General features: G+C 56.3%; 1 protein-coding gene across 3 annotated transcripts in view; it reads right to left on the bottom strand.

Moving 5' to 3' along the window:
• Pacs2 (phosphofurin acidic cluster sorting protein 2) overlaps window positions 1-23,562 on the bottom strand; it is a 60,753-nt gene that overhangs the window by 3,331 nt on the left and 33,860 nt on the right. The window contains exons 4-22 of one of the 3 annotated variants that reach the window (XM_090344950.1): window positions 23,232-23,357; window positions 19,692-19,854; window positions 19,191-19,264; window positions 18,949-19,029; window positions 17,541-17,600; window positions 12,737-12,894; window positions 9,785-9,875; window positions 9,421-9,495; window positions 8,843-8,985; window positions 8,418-8,553; window positions 7,878-7,982; window positions 7,573-7,679; window positions 6,990-7,144; window positions 5,891-6,001; window positions 5,576-5,684; window positions 4,781-4,813; window positions 1,840-1,882; window positions 887-929; window positions 413-554 (exon numbers count right to left, since the gene is read on the bottom strand). In XM_090344950.1, the coding sequence (XP_090201076.1) occupies window positions 413-554; window positions 887-929; window positions 1,840-1,882; window positions 4,781-4,813; window positions 5,576-5,684; window positions 5,891-6,001; window positions 6,990-7,144; window positions 7,573-7,679; window positions 7,878-7,982; window positions 8,418-8,553; window positions 8,843-8,985; window positions 9,421-9,495; window positions 9,785-9,875; window positions 12,737-12,894; window positions 17,541-17,600; window positions 18,949-19,029; window positions 19,191-19,264; window positions 19,692-19,854; window positions 23,232-23,357 (1,955 nt within the window). Of the gene's footprint in view, window positions 1-412; window positions 555-886; window positions 930-1,839; window positions 1,883-4,780; window positions 4,814-5,575; window positions 5,685-5,890; window positions 6,002-6,989; window positions 7,145-7,572; window positions 7,680-7,877; window positions 7,983-8,393; window positions 8,554-8,842; window positions 8,986-9,420; window positions 9,496-9,784; window positions 9,876-12,736; window positions 12,895-17,540; window positions 17,601-18,948; window positions 19,030-19,190; window positions 19,265-19,691; window positions 19,855-23,231; window positions 23,358-23,562 lie in introns of all 3 variants that reach the window. The other 2 variants (XM_090344952.1, XM_090344951.1) reach the window with 2 other exon arrangements.

The following is a 23,562-nucleotide window of genomic DNA, read 5'->3' as shown; positions in this document are numbered from 1 at the left end:
GCCGGCCACAACATTCCCTTATTTTGTACTGTCCAGGTCGCTAGGATTTCAGAACTAAGCCATGGTACGTGGCTTCGGCTCCTCCTTTGATAGCCTGCCCTGCGCAAAGCCACGTCAGGTTCAGTAAGAGTCCACATTCTTTCATGGGGTGGCTCCTGTCCTCAGGTGGCCTCAGTGGAGACCCAGGCCTACCCAACTCAACAGCGGCAGGACCAACCCTCAGTCCCCTACAGCCGCTCAGCCCGTGCCCATGCACCGGGCCTGTGTCCATAGTCGCCCTGCGCCCACCCACGGGGCCCCCAGCCTGCGCCCACCCACGGGGCCCTCGGCCCATGCCCACCCACAGGGCTCTGATAAGCTGGGCACATGGAGAATACAACTCCCAGAACAAGGCAAGAGCCGTGCTCCTTACCTGGGGGAGGACAAGCCTGTGCTCACTGAAGGGGAGGAAGGAGGAGTGGGCGAGGCTTCCTTGGCTGCAGGAGACGTGGATGTGGATGGTGGAGTGGAGGAGAGCAAGCTGGAGCCTGAGGGAGCTGCATCATCGGAGTCACCTTGGAGGAGGAGGAGGAGGAGGAGGAGGAGGAGGAGGATGAGGAGGCGGAGTCACAGGCAGCAGGAAGCCTAGCTCTTCCTCTGGCCTCTTGAAGGGTCTGCAGGGACCCTCCCTCTCCCCCTTCCTCCCTCTCCCCCTACCCCTGCAGGTAGGGAGATGTAGGCAGCTGGGCAGGTGGGGTGGTCCCTGAGGCTTCAGGAGGCAGTGGTCGCACACTGAGCAGAAGCAGCGGGGGCACAGAGGTAGGCTGGTCCCCCTGACCCATTCTCTAGAATCAGTGCATCCCCAGGCCCTCCCCCCACCCCCCAGGCCTCTGAAAGGGACCGGTACCTGATGTGGCTGAGGAGGGCTCCACAATTCCAACCTTCACAACCTGGAAAGGGATCAACACTGGCTGGAGGCAGCGGTGAGTGTGTGTGTGTGTGTGTGTGTGTGTCCCCTGCTGGCTGCCTTCTGGAGTCCCACCTAGGAGCTCTGGGTGGTGGGCGCCAGGGTCACCAGTGCCAGCCAGCCCCTGTCCCCATGACACATCAGCTTATGGCAGTACCAGGTCTGAGCCACTTCCATCCATGGGGCAGAGCCCAGCTCTAGGCAGCAGCAAACCCTGTGCCAGTGTGATTACTCAGGTCCAGTCAACTAGCAAGACTGGGATGCGGCTGCAGAAGTAGCAGCTGCGTGAGACCTGTGAACAATGCCTTAGGTTTGTGCTGTCCAACACAGCTCCAGTCTCCACAAGAAGCCGTGTTACGTTAGAATGCATTATGCTCAATCCAGGGACCTGAGTGCAGTGGTAAGTCTAGTGCCAAGTAGGCACTCTTGCCACTCTTGAACGACCTTGGCCTGGGGTACTCTCCAAGGCCTGCCCCTCCTAGGAAGACGGCTGTTATAGCGGGTGTGGCAGCCACTCTACACCTAAGTCTGCAGTAGACAAAACAGTGCTAGGAAGTAAGACTGCTGGGAGGGGGTCCTCAGTCCTGGGCAGAGTGGGCGATGCAAACCTCGGGACGACCACTGCAACCCAGCCTGAGCAGTGAGGTGAGGAGGAGACGCCCGTCTTCCAGCGGAGGAAAGGACACCTCTTTTCCTAGACACTGGGCCAGCAGTATCCACTGGAGGACTCAACACCCCTCTACCCCCTGCCCTCCCGGAAAGCAAGGACCTCGGCTGTCCTCAGCTGGCCACCACGGTGAAGGTGGCTCTGGACACTTGAGCTAGTGTGAAAGCAGTCTTGTAAAAGGCATCTTGGCGGGCCTGGGTTCTGTGGGGGAAGCTGGCATACTCACCCCAACAAAGGGAATGAATCTCTGGGATGACTCTTCATCAGGGCTGAGAGGAAGAAAACACAGTTACTCTCCCATAGGCCCAGCCTAGCTGTGTGCTGAGCTCGTCTGACATGCCGACATATAGAAGGGTAAGGGATTTCCGTGCCTGTGGCTGACCCAAGCTAGAGCAGTCTCCTCCTGACAGTCTGGTGACACGTAAGGATGCGCACTGAGCTGTGACACTGGAGGACACACTGGTTCTAGTGGTAACATCTACGAGTGTCTCAGGGAGCTCGTCAAGCTCAGAAGTGGAGACTACTATACTGAGTGGAGCTGGTCCTGGCCAGCCTCTCCTGGAAGTTCAGGCCACAGCCCGCCACAGCCCGCCACAGCCGAGATGCTGAGAGTTCAGGCCACAGCCCGCCACAGCCCTCCACAGCCCGCCACAGCCGAGATGCTGAGAGTTCAGGCCACAGCCCTCTACAGCCCGCCACAGCGGAGATGCTGAGAGTTCAGGCCACAGCCCTCCACAGCCCTCCACAGCCGAGATGCTGAGAGTTCGGGAAGGAACCAAGGAGATGAAATTCCCATTGGTCTTCTTTCTCCATGTGCCACGCTGCCAAGCTGGCTGTTTCTTCTCTGCAGAGGTTGCCTCAGATACTTGGGTATGCTTCAGTATAGAGCACAGGACTACATTAGCAGTCAGAGGGCTGGCCTTCTGCCTTGGACCTGTGCAGGGCCAGTCTCCTCCATTCCATCCCTGCCCATCTTGCCTCAGTGGCTCCTTGGTCTGCATTTGGAGTCCGGATGCCAGTTAAAGCAGTGTCATCTCCAGGCGCTTTATCTAACTCTTCTTCACATCTCTTTCCTCTGGTTGGACTCTGATGTCAGTGCAGCTGGCACATGTGGAGACAGTGCCCCTGGGGGCAAGTGGTGGAATGCTGGGAGAGTGGCAAGGGCAGAGCTGCCCCGCAGGGAACGCACCCTAAGGTGCAGTCCTGGGATGGCCCTTGCGGGGAGCAGGAGCTGGGAAGCATCCGGCCAGGTTCCCACTGGCTGTGGGTGTAGCTTCCAGGACTAGCACCTACTTTCCCAGATCCAGGGGGAGTAGCAGGACCTTGTGTTTAGAGCTGTCCACACAAATGTGCCTGGGGTAAGTACACCCAACAGAGGCTGATCATACAGCAGGAGGGCCTCTCCGCCTTTATACTTACCCACAGCAGGTCCTCCATCACCTAAAGAGGAAGGTGCTCTGGGAGGACAGACCTGCAACCTCCCGCTGCCCTGAAGATGACCAAGCTCCCAGCCTCCCTTCCCTTCCTAAGACAGTGTTTCAAGAGAAGAGAAGCCCCCCGCCCCCCCTGCAAAGAACAAACCCAACGCCTGGGCCTGGGCTGTCCTGGCTCTGGCTCTGGCACCCCGAGACCTCTTGGCCTTGTGAGTCACAGGTTCTGTGCATAGCCACGGGGTATGAGAGACCGAGGTGGCGTTCCACCTGTGTTCTTTGGTCAGATGTTTGGAAATGTCAGCAATACTGAGTTCTGAAGGGAGGAAGTCACAGAGGGAAGGTGGGTGGTGCTGCAGGTCCTCAGAGTTTGAGGCAGCTCCAACCTAAGAGGCCATTCACCGTCCAGGGGCCCCAGGACTAGGGCAGTGCGGTTTCTCTTCCACACTCCCTTAGGAAGAGCTTACAGGCAGAGCATGGTTGATAAGCCCACACGTGGCCAAGATGCCACAACACAGATAAGCTGCCAGAACTCAAAGCCAAGCTGCACCCTGGGCCATGCAAACAACATCAGCACAGGCATGACAGTGGGACACCAGCTTGCCACCAGACTCTCAGGCCTGCTGCGGAGGGCAGCCAGAGCCCACAGCAGGCAAGCACCTCTTCAGGAGACACAGCCATTCCCACAGGCTAGCCCTTTGCGAAGGGGAGACGGGAAGAAAGGAGCTACCTCGAGAGCTGGTCATCTCTCTGCAGAGCCCTCACAGAACTGGGCTAGAGAAGAGGCCACATGGCTCTGGGGCCTCACTGGCACCATGGAGGTGCCAGGTAACCCACCCAGTGCCAGTGTCATCACTGTACTGCAGGCAGGGCAGAAGGCACAGGAGCTAAAAGGGGCCTCAAGTCTTAGTTTGCTGACAGAGGTACACCTGCGGGGCAGCATGCTGTAGAGGAAGGCACGATGGCTGGGCTGGTCTTTCTACGACTTGGGGGCTTGTTTAGCAGACTGGTGCTGAGCCACTGTGTGTCCCAGTGGCCCACAGCTCCAGCAAGGAGGCCTCCTGGACCCACCAACTGTCCTGGGAGCCGGGGTGCCGCTTAAAGCCATGGATATCAGGGCAAGGAGGAAGAGAGGGCAGACCCCACACACCAAGGAAAACCAACAGCTCTGAGGTGCCTGAGACATCTCAGCCCGGCTAGTCCAAGCTTCAAGAGATGAAGCCCTCTCTGAGGCTAAAAGTACTTTCCATTTGGGGACCCTAAGTGTCTGGCCGCCTCCTGGGGCAATGAAAGACACTGAATGTCAGCTCAGGTGCAGGTCAAGCCCTGCCAGGTCCTGGGTGTCCCCTTCCACATCCCCACAGGCAGGACTGGCTGTGTGCAGGTAGCCAGGACGACCAGCGCTCAGTGTGTGGAGCAAAGCCCTGTAGGAGGCGTATGAGGTCACTGCTGACAGAGCAGCCCCTATACTACCTCCAGGTTAATCAGAGGTAGTGCTCTAGCCCAGAATCAGTCCCCCCCGCCCCCGCCCCCACGGGCAGTGGGGCCTCTCCAAAGCTCTCCCCCAGCTCCACGTGTAGCAGGGCTGAGGAAAGAACATCTGTTCTTTAGCACCCCCCCCTTCGCCCCAACAAGAGGCGCCTTTCCCACTCCTTGGGGACTTGGATGGTAATGCTGCTAAACAAGCCCTAAAGACCAGCCTGGGGACAGACAGGGGTGCAGGCCAGAGAGCTGTACCTCAGGGTAAAGTCAAAGTGAAAGTGCCTTTTCCTTTTTGCAAAGCCACCAAAAGAGAAAACAGACATGTTACGAGGCTCTAAGGAGCAGCATGAGCCCTCTGCACACTGGACAGAGCCCTGCACTCCTGGCTCCTGAGGGCCTCACCCTGGGGCGGCAGCTGAAGGTGAGCTGAGGACCCCCGAGGACACTGTGTGGGGACAGTGTTGAAATTCCCTGGAGGGCAGGGCTCTGGCTGTTCTTGCTAGCCTCTGTGTCCCTCACTGAGCTGTCTTTTGTCTGCTGCACAGATCCTCTTTGGCTGCAGGGTCTGCACCTCTCCCTTACACGTGGAGCCACGCCCACCCAGTGGCCCCAAGGAAGCCGCATGGCCTCTGCCTTTATCCACCCAACAGATGCACTGGTCTGGGCAGGGGAACGTGCAGTTCCCCAATATTGCCCCTGCTGTGCCAATGCCAGGGGTCTGGCCAAGGGCTGTTCAGCTCCTTAGGATGCAGGGTCCAGGCCCAGGCTGATATCGTGAGAGGCCTGAGCACTAAGCCAGCTGCCTCTCCCTGCATTAGGAGAACTTCCCAAAACCAAATCTGCTGTGCTGACAGGACTTGGAATTGGCAGACGCTTCTGCAGGCCAGAACTGCTGGCTGGGAAAACCTCCCCCCACCCCCCAGCCTCCACACAGGCCCACCCTCGCCCAGGGAGCCCGTGGCTTGCCTACACCCAGAGGGGGAGGCGGGGGAGGGGATCTAAGGTAGGGGTTGGTGCTCCGAGCCCCCTGGCCGGGGCCCACCTTGTTACCTCTTCTGCTTGTAGGTCAGCATGGCCTCAGCAATGGGCAGCTGGTGGGCACAGTTGGCGCCCGCGATGTACTGGGTGATGCGTGAGACGATGTCTGGCGTGTCCTGTACTGCACGAGGAAGTGACCTGGTGAGGTCTCGGCTTTGTCCTGGGCATTGCCCACAGGGTAAGGAGTGAGGCTTCTCCCTAAATCCCGAGGGCCTGCCTCTGGCTCCAGTGCCCGCCCTTACCAGGAGCACAGGGAAGTCTCCAGGGGAGGGGATGGTGGCCTGATGCACCCTTCCTCCCCACCACTGGCACCCGGCCGGGTCTCACCAGTGTTCTGGGCTTCCAGCTTGTTAAACAGGTCTCTCCAGGCCAGGTCCTGGAAGAAGTTGTTGTAGCGATAGTCCACCGAGCCCAGGTATCTGGCCACAGGGTGGGAACCTGTGGGTCAAGAGCACAGCTGTCACCACGCGCAGCTGGACCACCAGCCTCCAGACAACCCCACTGCCCTGGCCGAGCCCACAGAAACCAACACTGGCGTGAATCTGGGGCTGCCTGGGGACACCGGCAGTGCCTGCTTCAGGGCCCCAGCTTGTCTTCTCACCCAAACCACTTTCAGGTCGTTTTTTTCCCTCCCTCCCTCCCTCCTATTTTTATTTTGCCAGTCCTGGGGCTTGAACTCAGGGAGTGGGCACTGTCCCCGAGCCTCTTGATGCTCAAGGCCAGCGCTCGACCACTTGGGCCACAGTGCCACGTCTGGCCTTTCCTGGACATGGGAGGTAAGACGCATGGGCGTTCCTGCCTGGGCTGGCTTTCCAGGTCACAGCTTCCGAGGATTACAGGTGTGAGCCCCCAGCACCTGGCCTCCTCGGGTTTTTTTTTGCCAGTTGGTCATGGGGTTTAAACTCTGGGCCTGGGAGCTGTTTCTTGAGCTCTTCAGCTCAAAGCTCCCACCCTAGCCCTGGAGCTACAGCACTTCTTCCAGTTTTCTAGTGGTTAATTGGAGATAAGAGTCTCATGGACTTTAGTGCCCAGGCTGGCTTTGAACTATGATCCTCAGATCTCAGTCTCCTGAGTAGCTAGGATTATAGGTGTGATCCACTGGTGTCCAGCTGGCCTCTTTATTTACTTATATGTGTTTTCTTGAGGAGTATGCAGCCTAGGCTGGCCTTGAACTTGTGACCATTTTCTACCTCCTCCTCAGAGCTGGGATTACACACCAGTTTACATCATTTTACAGCTACGCAGTTAACAATGCACGATCCACACGCCACAAGCGACTAAAGCGGTCCAGTAACTGTGCTGAGTTGGCACCCCGCCCTCCCGTCCCTGGGGTCGTGCCCCCCTCTGGGGCCCTCCCCCAGTAACTGTGCTGAGTTGGCACCCCGCCCTCCCGTCCCTGGGGCCGTGCCCCCTCTGGGGCCCTCACCCAAGGGGATGATGAGGAAGCGCATGTAGCCAAGCCAGTCAGGCGTCTTGTGGGACAGCTGCTCCACGAAGAGCCGCAAGATGGCACTGAGGTAGTGCTGGGCTCCTGCCACGGCAATCTTCACTGGGGTGGGGGGCTGGGAATTGCAGTTGCAGCTGCAACCCCAGGTGGGGGATGAAGAGGGACAGACCTCAGGGGAGCTGACCCCAGCTCCAGGACCACCCAGCTGAGCCCCAGGGAAAGCGTGTCCTCTGACATACTGGTCCTATCTTACAGAGCTACCAAACACTGATGTGTTGCCCACACGAGCCCTAAGCGTCCATGGAGGGCTGCCTGGATGGGCCTGGACTGGGGAACAGGAGGGGCGGGCTCTGCAGATGGCTAGGTGGCTACTAAAGACTGCTTCTCCCCTTGTCGTGCTTCCCACGTGCCAGGATACACACTGGGAATGCGAGTAGGCCATGGTGCAGGTCTGGGGCCTGACAAGTCCAGCACCATCCATGATCTCCAGGACCAACATCCGAGGGCTCAGCACCGCCACGGACACAGGTGAGAAGGTGAGGAAGCGGGGCGGCAGACTCACTATCTCTGGATCCGAGAGACGATGGTGCTGAAGGCTGCCTGGACATCTGCAGGAGAGCAGGTGCACACCACGGGGAGCGTGTGCCTCTGCAGGACGTCTGACAGGAACTGCAAGGACAGGTGGACATGGACCTCAGCACGGCGCTGAGCCCTCCCCTCACGGACACATCCGAGAAAGCCATGGGTGTCCTGGCAAACCTGAGCACAGCAGCCCAGTCCACGGCTGTCTCTGAGGCAGGACCCTGCTCAGCCACACCCCTCTGGCCCTCACCCACCTAGCGGCGGGTCACGGAGCTGCCCTCCTACCTGCCCCTGCCAGTCCGAGGTGTTGATCAGGATGATGTTCTCGGGAAGCTGGTCGTCAGAGATGAGGACGTGGTTCAGCTGGTCATACACCGTCTTCCTGGGGATCTGGAGACAAGGGCAGTCCATATCCGGGAGATGCAGCACCGAACCCCTCCCGCCTGGCCTCCTTAGCCCCTCCTACCCCAGAGCTACAAGGCTGGAGTGCAGAACAACCATTTCCCACCACAGGCTCCCTGGGCTGAAGCAGCCACACATTTCGGCTGTTGTGGACCAACAACAAATGGCTAACAGGTGACCTGGTGACCTTCTGAGTAAAAGGACCCATGATTAGTGCCCTCCTCCACAGAGGGCACCTGGCCAGAGGCCCTCCAAGTCTGCCAAGTACTCTTTGTCTCTAGATTTATTTCAGCCTGCTCTGCATCCTCCCCATGACGAGTCCACAGCACAGCACAGCACAGCCGGCTCCTCACACCCTCCCTGCACTGTGTCCACAGCACAGCACAGCCGGCTCCTCACACCCTCCCTGCACTGTGCCCACACCTGCAGCTGGCTCCGTGTATCCGGGCATCGCTCGTTGTCCAGACTGTTTGCCCGCTCATTCTGAGGCCGAGCTGGCTGCCGCTCCTTCAGCGACGTACTTCGGCCCCGGCGGCCAGCTGGCTTTACCTCAGACCTGCTGGGAATCAAGGCAGGGTGCTGGGGCAGCGCAGGTGGAAGGCAAGGGAGGGCGACCTATAGGAGTAGCGCCTGCACCCAGGGAGCTCTGAGACAGGGGGGCTCAGTTCTAGTTCGTCATGGGTAGGGGAGAGGGAGTGACCCTGGCCCACGTGGGGTGCATGGAGTCACCCCCCCCTCGGGTGGGAGGGCATCCTGACACGTAGGCACTGTAGCCGCACGCCAGGAAGCGCCACAGCAGCCTTGCTCCCATCCACGGTGCCAGCCACCCAGGCTAGCCGGGGCCGTACCTGGTGGAGGGGATGACGAGAGACTCTGTCTTGGTGATCCTCCCGCTGGGCGGCAGCCTCTCGGTGAACACGTCCAGGGGGGAGGCCTCTGCCTCCGGGCTGTCCTCAGGCTGCACTGTGGGCTCTCGCGGATCTGACGCACTCTGGAGACAAGAGAAGGAAGCTGTGCGTGTCTGCCTGGTTAGAAACCCACGCGTGTGTGCGGTACGTGCACACACGTGCAGCCTCTGTATCTGTGGAGCTGCAGGCTTGCGGGGGGGGGGGGGGGGGAAGAGTCCCTGGTCCCGTAGGTGACATGCCCACATGTTACAGCTCCCAGCTAGCGAACTCAGGGTGGCTGCTGCCAGGAGACCAGAGACCTGACCTTGACATGCAGCCACCTTCTCCAAGAATACCAACACAAAGGCAGCAGACAGGGACGCCGGGAGACGGTAGCCAGAGGCTCCTGGGCTGCCTGGCACCCTGGCCATCTCCTGCCACGGGCCTAGGGCAGTGTGAACACAGGGAGCTCCCAGTGGAGCCCCGTACAGAGCGGCCTGCATGCACGCACAGCCAGCAAGGCCCCGGCAGGTGCTTACAAGGGTCACCGTGTCAGAGACGCTGTCACTTGGCTGCTGGCATCCCAGGGACCGTGTCTTCTCAGTGACATCAGCCTGGGGGGACAGGTGGAAATGAGGCTGTGCTGAAAACAGGTGCAGACATTGCCTCGCTTTGAGCAGGGATTTGAGGAGATAGTAGGCGTGAGCTCCTTAAACGAGGCTAAGGGTCATCCCAGAACGGCCACCTGCCACAGAGCGGGGCCTGGAGCCCAGAGCACAGCCCAGCTTCACCAAGGACACTCACCGGTGTTGGCCCTGCAGAGCTCCTGTCGCCGACTCATGGAACGAGGAAGGAGAACCACCACCCAAGGACCCAGGGCTGTACCGCACAGCCCCTACTCACGGGGCTTGGAGGCTCTCGATGGCTCCGGGCGCTGTGGACACTCCCAATTTCCGTCTGTGAGCTGGAATGAGACAGGCCTTCGAAGTACGGCCTGGTTCAGGGAGGGATTATTCTCCAGACTTCCCCCACACTGAAAGGGAGGCTCCCCCGACTGCACACCCACAGGCAGACGGGAAGAGCAGAGCCCAAAGGGCCCACAGGTGCTGGAGCTGGGGCAGAGCCTGGAGAAGCTGGCACGAGGAGGTCTGCACACCAGGTCGGACTGGCATGTCCACCTTCTGTGAGAGCAGCTGTGGCAACTGTCTACTCACGGCCTTCACCCAGGGCTGCCAGCAAAACACGGAGCATGAGTGCCAGCTCCACTGCCACAGTCCTGATGGGGGTGCCTGGGCTGTGAGCATGGAGAGTCTGCAACCAACGGTTCACAACCAAGGTACCACCAGAGGATCCAGGCAAGTCCAGGCTGACCGGTGGCGACCATTTTAGACCCATCTAGAGCAAAGGGGCTCTTCCGGAACAAAATGAGGCTATCCCAAACCACCCAGAGGTCGGGCAGGCCATCTCAGACCACACAAGGAACATGAGGAAATCAACTCGGCTAGCCCATGTCATTTTAGATCACGCAGACCAACCAAGCCACCCCAGGCCACAGCAACCAAATCAGACATGTCTATCTCTAGCATGAATACGGGGGGGAGGGGGAGAGGGAGGGAGGGGGAGAGGAAGGGATGAGGAGAGAGGGAGGGAGAGAGCTAGGGAGAAAGAGATGGGGGGAGACAATGAGAGAGGGGAAGGGGGAGGGAAAGAGAGAAACCCATTCAAGTTGGAAAGCTCTGCTGGCTAGCAGAGCTTGCGTGTGGTGGCTGGTGCACCCAGCTGGGTGAGAAGGTGGTAAGGGCGTGGAGAGCTGAGACACAGCAGTGACTCCCAAGGAGCCCACGCCTCACTCTACAACTATGGGCACTCGCTGGCCAAGGGCATACAGCCCACAGCGATGAGGTCCTGCGCCCTGCAGGTGACTGGACTTGGTTCCAGAGCACTACAAGCAGGGGACTCATTTAGGCAGAGAGGAGGGATGCGGCAGGAGAGAGAGGAAGACTGACCGAGGGGCCTGCGCCAAGATGCAGAAGCAGCTCCGCAGGGTGAGCAGGGCGCACTGACTCTGAACCATAGCTAAGTTGGGCCTCCGTTTGTAGCTTTAGGATTCTGAACTCCACACACTCCCTCAATGAGCCACAAGGTCTCCCAGCGTCCTGAGAGAGCTGGTGGTCAGCACCGTGACCTAAGCCCAGCAACACACAGGCAGAGAGGAGGGGGGGCCAGCTAAGGAGGAGAAGAGTAAGAGATGTTTTAAGTTGCCACAGAACAATGCCACATTATCAGTGGGCCATGGGGGGAAGAGCTGCACTGGGACCAGGGTTAGTAGTGGTCTTGCTTCTAACGAAGCCTGCCCGCCTGCCCGCCCGCCCGCCCTCCCTCCTTCCTTCTTCCCCCCCCTTTTTTTTGCTGGTCCTGGGACTTGAACTCAGGGCCTGAGCACTGTCCTTGGGCTTTCTCAAGCTAGCACTCTACCACTTGAGCCACAGCACCACTTTTGGCTTTTCTATATAAGGGGCTCGGAGAATTCAAACCTGGGTCTTCGTGCATGTTTATCAAGCATTCTACCACTAGGCCAAACTCCCGCCCCTCACCTTTCTCATCTGTATTCCTGTCTACTGTTTAGGTTACAATGCTTAGTAACAACAAAAGCCCTGGGGTTTGATTACTCAGTACCACATATACAGAAAAAGCTGGAAGTGGTGCTGTGGCTCAAGTGGTAGAGCTCTAGCCTTGAGAAAGCCCAAGGACAGTGCTCAGGCCCCCAGTTCAAGCCTAGGACTGACAAAAAAAGAAAGCTCATGGACAGTGCACAAGCCAGCACTGAAAACAAATTAATTTATCTTTTTTTTTTTTTTTTTTTGCCAGTCCTGGGCTTGAGCTCAGGGCCTGAGCACTGTCCTTGGGCTTTCCTCAAGGCTAGTATTCTACCCTGAGCCATAGCACCACTTCCAGCTTTTTTTTCTATGTATGTGGTACCGAGGAATTGAACCCGGGTCTTCGTGCATGCTAGGCAAGCACTCCACCACTAGGCCAAACTCCCAGCCCCCTGAAAACAAATTAATTTAAAAAAGAAAAAAAGTCACTTTGCCACACTCAAGGTAGGTCTGGATGCTGAATGGAGAGGAGCTTCCTCTGGGCCCTGTCTGCTGGGGCTCCCTGGCCCTGCAAATGTCCCTAGTAAGTGTGAGAGGAACTGTCTGTTTTTCTGGGGCAAACCAGGCTCAGCTGCCGTCTCCCCACTCCCATGAAGGAGGGGCCCCATCTGCAGCCCCGGTGTCACAGAGCTTTCTAAAAAGAGGGCCTTGGCACTCTTCAGCCATCCACAACCCCACACTGCCACCGGCTCTCTGGCTTCCCTAAGAACCTCCTAGCTGAGGTCCTCTTCCTGACTCTCCTTAGCTCCTGCTCTATGTGAGAACACGCATGGCCACATCATGCTTTTATCCCTTACCCTGAAAGCCACTCTGCCCCACAGAAGACTCCCGATCAGAGGATCAGGAGTCTCTTGTCCTCTATAAGCCCACATCATCTATTCCTCCTCACCACGCCCACAGTCAGGCCGGTGGGTACTCGTCCACTCCACAAGGCAGCACAGAAGCCCCTCTGCTAGGCTCATCAGAAATGAAGGCTGCAAGTCAGGCACGGATGGCTCACAGCTGTAATCCTAGCCTCTCAGGAGGCTGAGATCTGAGGACCAAGGTTCAAAGCCAGCCCAGACAGGAGAGTCTGTGCTACTCTTCTCTCCAGTTCATCATCAAAAAGCCAAAAGTGGAGGGTGTCCAAGTATTAGAGCACCAGCCACACACACACACACCCCCCAAACCAGCCAGGCTGCAGCCCAAAACAGCTCACCTGAGCTTGGGCTTGGGGGTGCTGAGCACACTGTCATCATCATCCATGTCAGGGCCACTGTCGCTGGGGTTGTCCACGTCCAGGGTGTCATAGAGAAGGTCCAGGTCCTCTTCTGCCTCAGGCACATGTTCTGCAGGGTCCTGCTCAGAATCCAGGACCTGAAACAATGCCAGACACAAGTCGGGAACCTGTAGAGGCCTGGCCATCCAGATTCTGTTGAGTCATCCAGAGCTAGTGCCAAAGGGTCTGCAAGAACAAGACGAGACGACGCCTGGGGGCCATGCAGACTCGGAGGCCGGCGGAGTCTACCTACTTACATTCCAACTGAGGAGTCGGATCTGGCGCCTTTCTACCTCACTGGGTCTGTCCAGGAAGAGCCTGCAAAGCCTCACAGGGCGTGTATGGTTAGACGCAAAGGAAGGTGACCTGGACTAACAGGTGGCCGTGGACTGCCATCCCTACCTCAGCTCACAAGTCCCCCACACCAGGACAGCCATCTTCTCTGCCTCCAGACGGCCCACCAGGGATGCTGTGCTTGTGAGCTGGCCTCCTCCAGACAACACAGGCATGGAGTCACATAGGAGGCAGTCTCTGGTGTCTGGCTAGACTACCAAGATGTGTCATGTAAGATCGACAGTCCCTCTCTCTGAACAGGATAACTGGCATACGGTCTGTTTTGGAAGTAGCCAGCTGACAAGTGTGGTTAGTGCAGATGAAGCTGATATGAACCCCCCTTTTGGTCAGACATGGTCTGGACATGCCCTCATCTCCACTGGGGCAGTCTGGGGTGGGACTGCAGCAGCATGTCTTCCGAGGCAGCCCTGCATACTCTAACCAGCAGTATGCGATCACAACTGCCCCCGCCCACCCATCACGGGGACCAGGTGTATCCCTGAGCTTCTGTGCTCTACCATTTTAAAAAGCCACAGTCAAACTTCGTTTTCTGGTGGTTAATTGGAGAAATATCTCACTGCTTTTCCTACCTGGGCTGTCTACAAACCACAATCCTCAGATCTCAACCTCCTGAGTAGCTAGGATTATAGGCATGAACCACCAGCACCCAGCTTTGTTTCTTAAGACAGTCTTGTTCAGTAACCCAGGCTCAATTTTCCTGTTAAGCCTCTCTAGTGCTGGGATTACAGGCTTGTGCCACCACAGCTCATTTCTTAAAACAAAGGCAATTTATTAAAATGTTTGACCAAGATGCCTACAGGGTGATGTTGTTTAATGTCAAGGCAGGCCTAGGCCCGGGAGGGCCGCAAGTTCCTAAGACACTTACACTTAGCCAAAAAGGACCCGGTGCCTTAGAATCTGGATCACTGAACACTTTTTTTATCTGATTCTCACAGGCTGGGCACAAAAGTGGCCTTGGGCATGAGATCTTCTACACCTCTGATCTGCTCTGTCTTAGATCCAGGCTGACCTCAGCCTCCAGCAGCAAGGGTTATGGCAAGCATGATCCTGCAGCTCTGGCTCGAGCTGTTTTGTCTGAGAGTCCCTTTCCTTCTACATCAATTTTAGTACCAGCTGCAGGACATCTACAAGACAGCTGGAAGCCAAACACTGGTGGCTCACATCTGTAATCGTAGCTATTCAGCAGGCTGAAAGCTGAGATCCCTGAAATGCCCATGAAACTTTAGTTTTTTTGGTTGGTCGTGGGACTTGAACTCTGGGCCTGGGCGCTGTCCCTGAGCTCTTCAGCTCAAGGCTACCACCCTACCACAGCACCATTGAGCCACAGCACCATTTCCAGTTTTCTGGAGGTTAATTGGAGGTGAGAGTCTCATGGTTTCATAGTTCCTGGGTTGGCTTTGAACCGCTAAACTCAGATCTCAGCCTCCTGAGTAGCTAGGATGACAGGCGTGAGCCACCACACCCAGTGCTTTTTCAATCTTCTAGTTTTTCTTCAATGTTTTCCAGCTTCACTGTATGTGTCTTGCCTATTCCAAGAGTCACAGTCTACTGTGGCTCATTTTGTGCATATAGTGCCACGGTCAAGTTCACTTTTCCACAGCAAAAATGATCTTTGTGGGGCTGGAAGTTTGGCCTAGTGGTAGAGTGCTTGCCTAGCATGAACAAAGACCGGGTTCGATTCCTCAGTACCACATATACAGAAAAAAGCCAGAAGTGGTGCTGTGGCTCAAGTGGTAGAGCTCTAGCCTTAAAAAAGCCCAAGGACAGTGCTCAGGCCCTGAGCTCAAGCCCAGGACTGGGGGGAAAAAAAAAAGGTAAATATATGAACTTCAAAAAAAAAATGTTTTCTAGCAGCTCTGCTAGAAATTAATTAACTGCATAGCTGTACTGCCTGCATGTGCATTTAAATGAAAACAACGGAGGCCACCATCCTGCACAGAGGAGGGGGCCCAGCTTGGTGCTCCAGGGAGGCAGTGGCCACGTCCTTCCTTCTACTACTCGAGGAAACCAGACTGTTCAGAAGGGCAGTCCTGTCCTTACTCCCACCTCTACAACCCTTGTCTTGTCCTTGCAGCCTCCAGGCTTGTTTCTGATTACCTACATTTTAAAGTGCTTAGCTATGACAGTCCTATAATAGTCTAAGACAAAAACTGATATAGAGAAGTAGAGCATTGCCACAAATTCCATTTTTGCCAGTCCTGGGGCTTGAACTCAAGGCCAGGGCTCTGTCCTTGGGCTTTCTCAAGGCTAATGCTCTACACTTGAGCCACAGCACCACTTCTAGATTTTTTTCTGCATATGTGGTAGTGAGGAATGGAACCCTGGTCTTTGTGCATGCAAGAACCAGCACTCTACCACGCTCCTGGCCCCACAAATTCTTAATGAGGAAGGAGCCTAGGAACTGAGAGATGACAGGGAGGCCAGAAGAGGTCTGAGACTCACTGCCACAGAAGGAGGTGTATACAAGGACAGCAAGGCACAGCTCCAGAGTGCCACCCAGAGTGCTGCCAAGAGCCCAACTGGAGCTCCCCAGGCGGTTATGACCAGGATGTGTGAAGAAAACAAAAGTGGTCTCAGACAGAATGAGGAGTGGGCCATTAGAAGAGGAAGAAAAGTGGCAAGAACTTGGCTGAACTTTGCTGCTCACACATGTGTGTGTGTTTTCTTGGTCGTGGGACTTGAACTCTGGGCCTGGGCACTGTCCCCGAGCTTTTCAGCTCAAGGCTACCTCTCTACCCCTTGAGCCACAGACCCACTTCTGGTTTTCTGGTGGTTAATTGGAGATAAGAGTTGGACCGACTTTTCCTGGGCTGGCTTTGAACAGAGATCCTCAGATCTCAGCCTCCTGAGTAGCTAGGATTGCAGGTGGTGAGCCATCACACCTGGCGCGTCCTTGTGTTTTATGGGAGTTCTTCCAAGTGACAAACTAGGGAACCTCACAAAAGAAGTTTCTAAGTCATGCTCTGAGGGGCTGCATAACCTTTATTGATTGCTTGCTGTGAAATCCAAAGAGAAAAATGAGTTCACGGTGAAATTTGTAACCAAAGGGCAATGCAGGTCAGGTGTTAGTGGCCATGCTGGAATCTTAGCACCTCGGGAGGATGAGTAGTTTGAAGCCAGCCTGGGCAGAAAAATCCATGAGATTTTTTTTTTTTTGGCCAGTCCTGGGCTTGAGCTCAGGGCCTGAGCACTGTCCTTGGACTTTCTCAAGGCTAGAGCTCTACCACTTGAGCCTCAGCACCACTTCGGGCTTTTTTCTATGTATGTGATAACGAGGAATCAAACCTGGGTCTTTGTGCATGCTAGGCAAGCACTCTACCACTAGGCCACACTCCCGGCCCCCCATGAGATTTTTTTAAATCTCCAATTACATGACAATAACCTGGGAGTGGAAAGGCGGACACCGTGGTGGCTCGCGCCCCTAATCCCAACTACTCAGGAGGCTGAGATCTGGGGATCAAGGTTCAAAGCCAGCTCGGGCACAAAAGGACCTGAAACTCTTATCTCCAATTAACCACTAGAATACTGGAAGTGGTGCTGTGGCTCAAGGAGTTGAGTTGAAGGGCACAGGGACAATGCCCAGACCCAGGGGTAGGATGGTAGCCTTGAGTTGAAGAGCTCTGGGACAGCGCTCAGGCCCAAAGTTTAAGCTCCACTTGACCAAAAACAAAACAAACCAGAACAAAACAAAAACAAACTGGAAGTGGATCTGTGGCTCAAATGGTAGTATGCTAGCCTTAAGCAAAATTGCTCAGGGTCAGTGCCCAGGCCCTGAGTTCAAGTATCCGTATTGGCATACACACACAAAAAAGAACCAACTCAAAGATGCGCAATAGTCTTGGCTGGGTCAGATTACAAAGAATGAGAAAACTGTGTTTGGGAGAATGCTAAAGCTATGCTGAGCGAGAGCAGGAAGCCAGGAGAAAGTCAGAGCTGGTCTGCAGGAGGACATTTCTGTCTTTCTGCTGCCCTGCCCATCATAAGCCAGGTGTAGGCCTCCAGGACACAGGCTTTCCAAGTCTGTTCCCATCCTCTGAGACACAGCTCCTGGGGTAACCAGCTGTGACTTCTTTTGATTGAGAAGGTTATGCAAGCTGCCTGGCAGGCTGTGTGAGGGAGAGTTAGGGCCAGCAAGGCAGGCTGTACTGCAGGAGGCAGGGGCCCATGGGAGCTGTCTCCATTTGTCTATACTGTCTACTTACAAACGAAGTGAGGGGAATTCGTTTCAAGTTGGCGTCAACAGACCATGAGGTGATCCTGGGCATTGTGATCTCACTGGCAAGTAGTGACTGGTGATGGTGATGACCTGGCTGATGGGCACACAGGGCTCCACCGCGAGGGCGGAGTCGGCTCAATGGCTGCAAGGAAAGGCAGAGGCCTGGCCACTCACCTCTTCAGACACTTTAAACCTCCGCAGCAGTGCCACAACCTTCTGCTTGAAATTCTGCTGCTGCAAGACAAGAAGAACAGAGCCAGAAATGACATGAGACCCAGCTCCACTGGTAGCACCGTCATGCCAGGCCCTGAGTGGTGGCCAGGCAGGAGGTACAACTTAACCACTGAAATTCTGATGACTGTGATAGAACTCTCTCAAGTTCAGTTTCCTCTCTCTTAACACTTGAAACCACGAGCTGAGGTCAGATTCAGAATCCCTGAGAGGAGCCAGCTGAGAAAGGCTGGCTCCATGGTTGTGCTGGCAGCCTCTACATCCAGGGGCCCCAGGCCTACTCTGAAGGAGAGAAGGACTTGCTGGGATGGCAACAACACAAGGCTCAGCAGGTGATCACAGTGCCAAGCCTGTCCAGGGAGGGTACTCAAGTCTGTCTCCCCGCAGAGGGGGGCTGGGCTCAGACGGGTACTGCCTGTGACAAGGGGGTGAGACTTCCACACACACTGTGGACACGGCAGCCCCACGGCTCCTCTCACACCTGCTAACGGGGGACAGTGCCACTCCTGGCCAACCACACAGGCTGGTTCTGCAGGACTGCAGGCCCAGCATGGGCTCCACAGGGGTTTGGTGCCTCGGTCAACATGACCCTGGCTGAGGGTAACCTGAGACCTGCCTCCAGCTTCCATTTTACAGAAAAGGTTTGACAGCTACCTCCCATGCCCACAGAACCGGAAACAAGGCCCCAAATAAAAAATATTTGTGCCAGGCATTGGTGGCTCATGCCTAGAATTCTATCTACTCAGGAGGCTCAGATATGAGGTCTGTGATTCAAAGCCAGCCCAGACAGGGAAAGTCCACGAAACTATCTCCACTAGAAGATCAGGAGGCTGTTGCTCAGAGTGGGCTGAGAGCGTGGCCTAGTGGTGGAGTGCTTGCCTAGCATGCACAAAGCCCTGGGTTTGATTCCTGGGTATCATATACACAGAAAAAGCCGGAAGTGGTGCTGTGGCTCAAGTGGTACAGCACTAGCCTTGAGAAAGCTCAAGGACAGTGCCCAGGCCCTGAGTTCAAGCCCCAGGACTGGTAAAAAGAAAAAAGAAAGCTCATGGACAGTGCACAAGCCAGCACTGATAACAAATTAATTTTTTTTAAAAAAAGTCACTTTGCCACACATAGGTGTGTCTGGATGCTGAACGGAGAGGAGCTTCCTCTGGGCCCTGCCTGCTGGGGGTGCAGGCAGCAGACTGGCCACACACTGTCAGGCGGACAATGGCCTCAGAACTGCAAGTCTTCTTCATCTGGGTCCATGGCGCCAGGGTTTCCAGAGACGCCATTGCCCCTCCTCCTTTCCGTCCCCCAAGGCGTGCCCCACCCTTCCCTAGTGTGAGTAAATCCAATTTCCACCAACCCTGGTCATGGACGTCGTTCTTACTATCGATCGCCGCTGCTTCTTGGGCTTTCCCACATCAAAGTCGTCCTCATCCAGATCCTGCAAGATACACCCATGGACGAGGGTACAGCGTGCCTGCCTCCCCCCCCGCCAACCCCTCCACCCCAGATGCCACACTCTCAGCGTGGGACCAGACATCAGCCCTCCACTACCGTGGACAACGAGGGCTAAAATGAGGCCACCAGGGTCCTGCCTGTTACCTGCCCTTGTACTGCGTCATCGCTGGCTTCCTGCTCAGAGGAAAAGCTCTCATACTCCTCCTCTGAGTAGTTATCTGAAGAATAAACAGATGGAAGGGAAGGCACCTTGAGATTCCGCCTGATGCTATGACAACAAGGTGATGATTAAACCGCAGGTGGCCCCCGGAAGCAGAGGAACCACAAGGAGATGGCCCCGCCACAAACAGGGGCCTCTGCTACGACGGCTGGCAGAGCTGACCACCCCATCTGTGACGGTGGCAGTGGCTGATGGCGGCTACATGCCCCCAGGACAGGGCCAGCATCTCGGTCACGAGGCCTCCAGACGCAGGCCGTCAGGACTTGGATCTCATGACCACCGGGTCACAGACCCACAACCCACAGCACTGCCTCCATGCTTCCAGGTGGGACAGCAACCGGTAAACGCTTTGCCTTCCACCTCAACTTCTCTAAGCCTTGTGGACCATCCATACGCATGGCCAGGGGAGAGGCACCCCGATTCACCTGTGGACTTGGTTTTGGGCCCGGCCTGCATGGAGCTGTCCTCATGGTCAATGGGCTGGCTGGACAGGGAGACGATCCAGATCTCAGCTACCTTGACGGAGGCCTCCTTAATGCTGCTGCAGAGGCTCAACACCTGGCCACCCTCAGAGGGGTGCTGCATCACCTGGGGACAAGGTTCTGAAGAGTTCTGCCGCCTCAGGCAGTCCTCATCCCTGGGCACAAGGAGTGTGCCTGACGGGAAAGACACAAGACTGCAGAGAGGATGCCAAGCAGGACACGGAAAGACCAGGGGCCCGGATGGAGATTCACAGGACGACACTGGACTGAGTGGAGATTCAGTGCCAGGCTAAGCAACGCCAGACTGAGGGCAGGTACAGAGGACTTTCTAACAGCCACCTGGCACCTGGTGTTCCTGATGAGACCACCCAAGCAGGCCCCAGCTACCAGCTTGAGTCTGCCTGCTCCCCAGCCCTAGCGCCTCAGCAACAGCCAAGCAGAGTGACAGTGGGGCTGAAGGTCAGTTGGTGGCGCCAGCACAGCCTCCTAACCCTTGAAACGTGCTGTCCCAGGACTGTGGTGGAGAGGCCGCCTGTGGCACGAGAAGCCTACGGGGCTGGCTCACAGGACTGACACGCTCCTGAGGCCAACTCTGTCAGAAAGAGTGCTCAGCAAACCACAGAGGGCAGTGAAGCAGCCTGGCACCGCACCAGACAGACCCAGCACTGCCCTGGCCCTGTGCTGTATTAGAAACATGCACAGGCAACTTTTAGACTCACCAATCGGGCCTTTGCAATTAGGAAGCTGCCTTTGGGGTCACCTAATCAGATCCAGATGGTAAGGATTTTGTTTACTTTTGTTTCAATTTGAGGCTTGATATGGGCTAAACTAAATCAGCAAATACATTTTAGGAAAGCTCACATGGCTGGCACTGGCAGCTCATTCCTGTAATTCTAGCTACTCAAGAGGCTGAGATCTGAGGATTGCAGTTCAAAGCCAGTCCAGGCAGAAAAGTCTTGAGACCCTTTTTTTTTTTTGGTAAGTCTTGAGACTCTTATCTCTAATTAACCACCAAAGACCTGGAACGGAGTTATGGTTCAAATGAGGCTCTGAGTTCAAGGCCCAGGATCAAGCAAGCACATGTGTGTGTGTGTGTGTGTGCGCACACACACACACACACACACACACACACACACACCCATACACGCTCCCATGGCTTTCATGACATGGCTTCCATGATTTCAGACACCAGGTCAGGAAGGTTGGCTGCTGGTCTATAGCAACACTGGGCCTCTCCTGGGCTTCTCTGTGCCTGTATGCCTGCCAGGGACACAATCCACAGTGCCCTGCAGGGCTACCTAACACTGCAGACACAGCTCCAAGCACTCAGCATCCATCCTCAGTGACCTCAGTCTGCCACACCAGGGTCTGTCTGCTCTGGCGGCTGAGTCTGTTACATCCTGGCAATGAGCTGCTGAAGTTGGGGTAGCCACCTGCTGACGGCATAGCTGCCCTGCCTGCTCAGAGCCAGCTCTGCAGGACGTCCGATGAGGCTGTGCTCCTCCCCTAGAAACGCTCATCTCTCAGAAACCAGCCTTCTGCCAACAGCTCCTCCCAGGACACCTAGCTCAGGTTCTTGGTACCCTGAAGTCCCTGAGCTGAGGACATGGTGGGTTTGGCCAGGAGGGAGGCACAATGAATGACCAGCACTGGAGACCCCTGGGCCACGTGGAAGGACAGCCCTGTCCACTTCCAGACAATGGCTGGGACCCGCCCCCGAGGACCTACCTTCCAGCCCAGCACCCGCCTGAAGTAACAACGCCAGCCTACAGATTCTCTCAACCCACAAGGTGGCTCACGCCTGTCATCCTAGCTACTCAGGAGGCTGAGATCTGAGGATGTGGTTCAAAGCCAGCCCGGGCACTGAAGACTACGAGACACTTATCTTCAATTAACCATTAGAAAACTGGAAGTGATGCTGTGGCTCAAGGGGTAGGGCGGTAGCCTTGAGTTAAAGAGCTCAGGGACAGCGCCCAGGCCCAGAGTCTAAGCTGATCCCACCCCCCCCCCCCACATACAAAAGATTCCCCGAACCCCTGGTCCATTGCTTACATAGCAGAGCCCTACTGCTGTTTCTGGACTGGAACAGAGAACAATGGGCTCAAGGCCCATAGGCACAGCATTGGAGCAATTCCCCACCACTCCTCAGCAAGGTCAGGGACCAGCTTCCATTCACGCTCACCAGCACCCACGGTGACACACAGGACAACGTGGCTACGGGACAGGCAGGGAAGTTGGCACAGCACCGCAGGACAAGGACAGGCGCCAGCACACCGGGTACAGGAGCACTGCCTTGGACCTCAGTGTACACAGACGGACTGAGCAGGGCCTGGGATGTGCACGTGGACTGATCTGGGCCTAGAGACGGAGGTCTTAATGGGTGGAGAAGCCAGCTCAGCACCGAGAAGGGTGTCCAGGGAGTGCAAAGGAGTGGACTCTGAGACCACAGGTACTGGAGAGGGAGAGCTGAGGGCAATGGGCCGTGGGAGACAGGCATCGTGGTCCAGTGTTCAGGCCTGTGGTTAGAGGAAAAGGATAGGCACTAAGCCCACAGGGGCCACAGTAGACTGAGCCTTTGGGGGGGGTTATGGGACGTGGAGGCAGTGCTACAGCTTGGAGAGCTGTGAAAAATTCTAATGGAGAGGACAGAGCCAGGTCTGGTCACTCAGCATGGAGCAGAGAGGAGGGGCACTGAGAAAGGTGGAGTACTGGGGCTACGTAGGGGTGGACAGCACAGGAACTCTGTGCAAAACAGGTGTGCGCGTGTGCGTGCGCGTGCTCGTGCGTGTGCGTGTGTGGGGGGGCACAGCCCAACCGATTGTCCCCTGCCTGCCCAGTGACTGCCAAGTTCTGAAGCCTAGAGACAAGCTGGCCGAGGTGAAGGAAGGCCTGTGAAGAAGTCTTGGCTCTACGACCTGGGGGCATCCTCTGTGCCCACAACCCCCATCATTTTATGTCCTCCCTCCCACCAGATACTGCAGGCTCCATTGTTTAGGGGTTGCCTTTCTCTTTGTTGTTGTTGTGGTTGCTGGTTCTAAGGCTTGAATTCAGGGCTCGAGCACTGTCCTTGAACTTTTGTGCTCAAGGCTGGCAGTCTACCACTTGAGCCACAACTCCACTTCTGCCTTTTTGGTAGAGAGAAGACTCTCGTAGATTTTCTTAGCTGGGTTGGCTCTGAACCATGACTCTCAGATCTCAGCCTGTCCGTCTGCTTGCTCATCCCCTTCCAGGATGTCCAGGAGGAGGACATCCACGGGGACCTTCCCAGGAAGGCCCTCTGGAGCAGGAGTAGCCACACTCAGCAGCTCGGGGGCCAGGGATCTAGGAAGAGGCTGGAGCTCAGCCCTGAGCTTCCTCTCACCACTCTGGGGACGACAGGCCATGTAAGAGAAGCTGCCTATGCAAATGCTCTGTGGAACTAAGGACAGACAGACAGACACACACACACCCCGTTCAGCAGCACGGCACTGGTCTGCTGCTTACCTCAGCCATGTTGATCGAGCCCACGGCCAGCGTCTTGTAGCCCAGAATTGTCCGGTTCTTGTACCGCTTTCTGCGCTGCAGCATGATCTGGAGCTTGTTGCCTTCTCTCTTCAGGAAGTGGGGGTACTGAGAGCATAAGCAAGCCTGCTTAGAGCCTCACACAGCACTGCACCCTAGGCCACAGACACCCATGGTCTGAGGAAGGCCTGCTGCCTTGCAGGGCCACCCTGGGGCCCGTGGCCCTGCCTCTACGCACCCCCCAAGGGCCAGTACATCAATGAGGGTGGGAGCTTCATTTCTGTATTAATGGCTGCTGACAGCTGCAGGCTGA

Source organism: Megascapheus bottae, chromosome 14 (assembly GCF_031878675.1).
Source record: "Megascapheus bottae isolate mThoBot1 chromosome 14, mThoBot2.hap1, whole genome shotgun sequence".
NCBI classification, from domain to species: domain Eukaryota; kingdom Metazoa; phylum Chordata; class Mammalia; order Rodentia; family Geomyidae; genus Megascapheus; species Megascapheus bottae.
This window is presented reverse-complemented; position numbering and strand designations above follow the sequence as displayed.